This window comes from Bombyx mandarina, chromosome 25 (assembly GCF_030267445.1).
Source record: "Bombyx mandarina strain Sakado chromosome 25, ASM3026744v2".
NCBI classification, from domain to species: domain Eukaryota; kingdom Metazoa; phylum Arthropoda; class Insecta; order Lepidoptera; family Bombycidae; genus Bombyx; species Bombyx mandarina.
In genome coordinates, this window is record NC_143231.1 from 1,029,659 (window position 1) to 1,033,923 (window position 4,265).

The 4,265-nt window shown below is 44.4% G+C and overlaps 1 protein-coding gene across 1 annotated transcript in view; it reads left to right on the top strand.

Annotated features, from left to right (window-relative positions):
• Positions 1 to 2,671, top strand: part of LOC114248411 (retinol dehydrogenase 12) — a 28,619-nt gene extending 25,948 nt beyond the window's left edge. Inside the window, exons 6-8 of the mRNA XM_028181644.2 lie at positions 193 to 361; positions 1,302 to 1,506; positions 2,346 to 2,671. Of these exons, the coding sequence (XP_028037445.2) occupies positions 193 to 361; positions 1,302 to 1,506; positions 2,346 to 2,478 (507 nt within the window). The 3' untranslated portion in view covers positions 2,479 to 2,671. The remainder of the gene's footprint in view (positions 1 to 192; positions 362 to 1,301; positions 1,507 to 2,345) is intronic.
• The last annotated feature ends 1,594 nt before the right edge of the window (positions 2,672 to 4,265 follow it).

Sequence of the window (4,265 nt, forward strand, 5' to 3'; positions counted from 1 at the left end):
GTAAACAAAAAATAGCCAAAATAAAGATTTCCTCAGTCCGTTTTTTAAAATATTATAACACGTATTGTAAATACAGAAACATTTATAACGCGACTTAAAAGACGAGTCTACGCGTCTCGAATACTCGCTTATTTTTTTTAAATAATTCATCGAAACTGCAGTCCGCTCATTTGTGTTACCGGCGTCGAGCAGGCCTCAGCCCCGAGCCGCGTGGTGGTGGTGTCGAGCAGCGCGCACCAACGCGGGCGGATCCACAAGCACGACCTCAACATGAGCGAGAACTATGACGCGTCCGCCGCCTACAGCCAGAGCAAGCTCGCCAACCTACTGTTCGCGCGGGAGCTCGGCAGGAGGTTACTCGGTGAGTCTCACATACAGGGTGTGTTTAAAACACAAATTTTACAGCTGGTGATACGGTGTGATTAGTGCGAGTTTCTTAACGTTCTCGATAGCGTAAAAGTTAACCCAATTTTGTATGCAGTTGGAACAGCGCCCCTAGCGTCAAACGTACGCAAACGATCCCATTCGATACAGATATGAGCTAACTTTTACGCTATCGAGAACGTTAAAAAACTCGCACTAAGCATACTGAACTAAAAAAATTGTATTTGCGGACGACGAAGAACGAACTATACCATATATACCAAAGATACAATCCACTGAGTTTCTGGCCGGATCTTCTCAGTGGGTCGCGTTTCCGATCCGGTAGTAGATTCTGCGAAGCACTGCCCTCGCTAGGGCCAATGCTAGTATATTCTCTCATGTCGAGCCCCTGAGCTCACATATCCTTCCGCGCGGATTTGGAAAAGCCTCATAAGCTACCAACGATTACGTGAGCGGTGAAAATGATCGGGCCTGATCAGACACGTTTAGGCCTGACCAGACATGGAAATGGGAAAGACGAGTGAACGAAGACACGCCGTTAAGTCGGTACTGAATCCCATAGATATTGTGGCGGGTAGCCATCACAGAACACAAGATATTTGACAGATGCCTAAACCTCACTTACGACATTTTCAAGATGAGCTTGCATATAGGTATACAAGTTCCGAACAACATTCAGACCGTCGGTCCACCGAGCAATTACACACGCTCGGTGGAAGATCTTTCCCTTCGTCATTATTTCCACAATATCATAACGTAAATGCCATCACTTTAAGGTCTATGTCTCAAATGTATAATATAACGGCTATCCCACCTTCATACCGGACCGGAAACAGGTGCTAAGTGGTACCTACCCGGGCGCAAATGCACCGTGCCCTAGTATTAGGAAGTGAACTTTTTTTTCTATTGTCCACAAGGAACTGGAGTGGCGACAATCGCAGTAGACCCTGGCCTCGTAGACACGGACATCACCCGCCACATGTCAATGATGAAAAGCGTTACTCGGTTCTTCATATACCCACTGTTCTGGCCCTTCATGAAGAAACCCGAAATCGGAGGGCAGACAATAGTGCACGCTGCCCTAGACCCTAAGCTGAAAGACTGCGCCGGAGACTATTACGTGTAAGCAATCACAACTTTTTTATTTATTATTTGCATAAATGAGTGGACGAGCTCACAGCCCACCTGGTGTTAAGTAGATACCGGGCCCATAGATATCTACAACGTAAATGCCGCCATCCACCCTAAGATATAAGTTCTAAGGTCTCAGTATAGTCACAATGGCTACCACACTCTTCAAACCGAAACGCATTACTGCTTCACGGCAGAAATAGGCAGGGCGGTGGTACCTACCCGCGCGGACTCACAATAAGTCCTATCACCAGTAAAGTTTAAAGTAGGTAGTGTGTAATAGGTAATATCAAATTAAACTTGTTGCAGTATTTTTTCATTTTTGTATAAATTCTCTTCCGTATTGTTGACAAGCTAATTTGAGTACGCAAATCAAAATCGAGTTAACTAAGTAAATCCGTGATTCATTTAAAAAAGGTCTTTTAGTTAATTTAGAAACAATGTACTTCAGTTGTTTCTCGTATATTATTGCAATGACTGTGCCCTTTGTTCTTTCTTCACGATCTGAGCGTTTGAAGATACATATTAAATTTTTCTTACCATTTTTTTTATTAATGCTTCAAAACCCAAGACGTTTTAATATTTTTAAATTAATTGGCTCTAGTGTTTTCGACTAAAAATAACCGTTTATTGAGATCTTTGTAGCATCGGCTTTGAACGCTAACTAATGACGTCATAAGTTGTTGAAGCACCTTGAGACATGAGGTCGATGTTGCTTGAAGTGACAAGATTTATAAAAATTGCAATTCAATAAGTAAAACCGTGTGCGGACCCATCCGATAGGAACAAACATTCATTTATTTTTATTACTTTGAGAGCGTATGATTTAGTGATATGAAGAAAGCTGAACCATCACAAGAAGCTCAAGACTTCGAGCTGGCGCAGTGGCTGTGGAGGGTCAGCGAGGCGTGGACCAAGCTGGACGAGCATAAACAAGCCATCTCCAAAGACACACGGAATTAGGAGACAGATTTAAATATATTGATTGATTGAGGGTAGTTGTGTAAAAAGGCATTTTTTGAACAAGACACCGAAGTCATTCGACTGTTACTTTTAATTTCAATGATCTAAGTGAATATGTGCGATTCATTTGATTAATTGTTACATTTACGCATTTAAAATAGGTGTAGTCATTAAAATAAATAATTTAAATATTTATATATCTTTTATTTGAAGGCCACGAAGATCTTCTAAACACAATCTTGTCTTCTCTCATCACTCCTAGAGGACTATTAAAGCCCGTTCGCTGAAGGACATTATTTGGTGCATTGAGAATATCAAGACTGTTGTGTGACCTAGCCTTGATTAAAAATTTGGTAGTAATTTACCATCAAATCATGTCTATGAAGTACTGTGCACACATTGCACTGTCACCAACGTGCCGGGGTCGCAACCAGGACATAGTCATATTATCCTTAAGCTCCAGTTCAAGGAAGAAGTGTGGTGGCGTCCCGGGAACACTCCACGAAGCTCATTTTAAAGTTTCGCTGAAAACGTTTGGAAGTAGGGCGTTTCAGGTTATTTTTTTATTGCTTAGTTGTGTAGACGAGCTCACAGTCCACCTGGTGTTAAGTGGTTACTGCAGCTCATAGACATCTACAACGTAAATGCGCCACCCACCTTGAGATATGTTCTTTTTTTATGATTGAAGGATTATTGGTGGCCCTGAGGCTTTTCAGCTGGTGACAGCACAGATGTGCGAGCAAAGGTTTAGCCAGAAGGGGTGGAATTTGCTAACAGCTGCTCGAGCGCCTCCGAAAGAGACCTAACAACTCAAGAGCAGCTACTTCGCGAATGAATCTACTACCGGATTGGAATCGCGACCCGCTGAGAGGATCCGACCAGAAACTTAGCGAGCTGATTCATGGGTTAGGTTGCACGTCGAACTCTTTGTCGAGTTCGACGAGTACGGTTACCGTGGTCCCTAAGCCTGCTCCTAGTGTTAGAGCTGAAGGCGTCTAATGCAAAGGTTATTGGATCTGATGGATCCGTAAGGAGGTGTTTAGGGCGTCGACGGTGACTGGCTCCTGCGTGATCAGGTTTCGGGGAGTAGTCAGCGGCGGCAACGATAAGGCGATTATCGTGGCGCATAGCCTTATCGAAGTAACGTTCCGACGCTGACTTCATGTATTTCCGGATCGATTCAAGGCCCAGGTCGTCGTGTAGGTCAACGTTCCTCACAAACCATGGAGCTCCGACGGCTAACCCGCAAAAGCGGGATTATAGAGATTGGTGGTTGTCTGTATGTTTGGGCCGCGTCAGCGAACACCACACTCGCGTAAGTCATGACGGGCCTTATGCAAGTTTTGTAAAGTGTCACCTTGTTCCGAAGGGACATTTTACTCCGCTTACAGATCATAGGATAAAGACGGCCGAGAATAAAGGCGGCGCGGTCGCGGAATAATTTAATGTGCGGTCAGAATGTCATCGATGCATCCAGGGTGACACCAGGTACTTGACCTTCCTGGCCCAGGGTATGAGTTGGCCGAAGAGGATGATCGGGGGAGTGAGATTCCTCCTCCTAATCCGGGAGGAAATCCGTGTGGAGTTTCCTCTTTAAAATAGCATCGCAGTACTTTTCGCTGGGTTGATGTCTGTATAAGTTCTAAGGTCTCTCAAGTATAGTTACAACGGCTGCCCCGCCCTTCAAACCGAAACGCATTACTGCTTCACGGCAGAAATAGACAGGGTGGTGGTACCTACCCGAGCGGAGGTTTTTCCACGAACAAGTCGCAACAAAAGAACACACG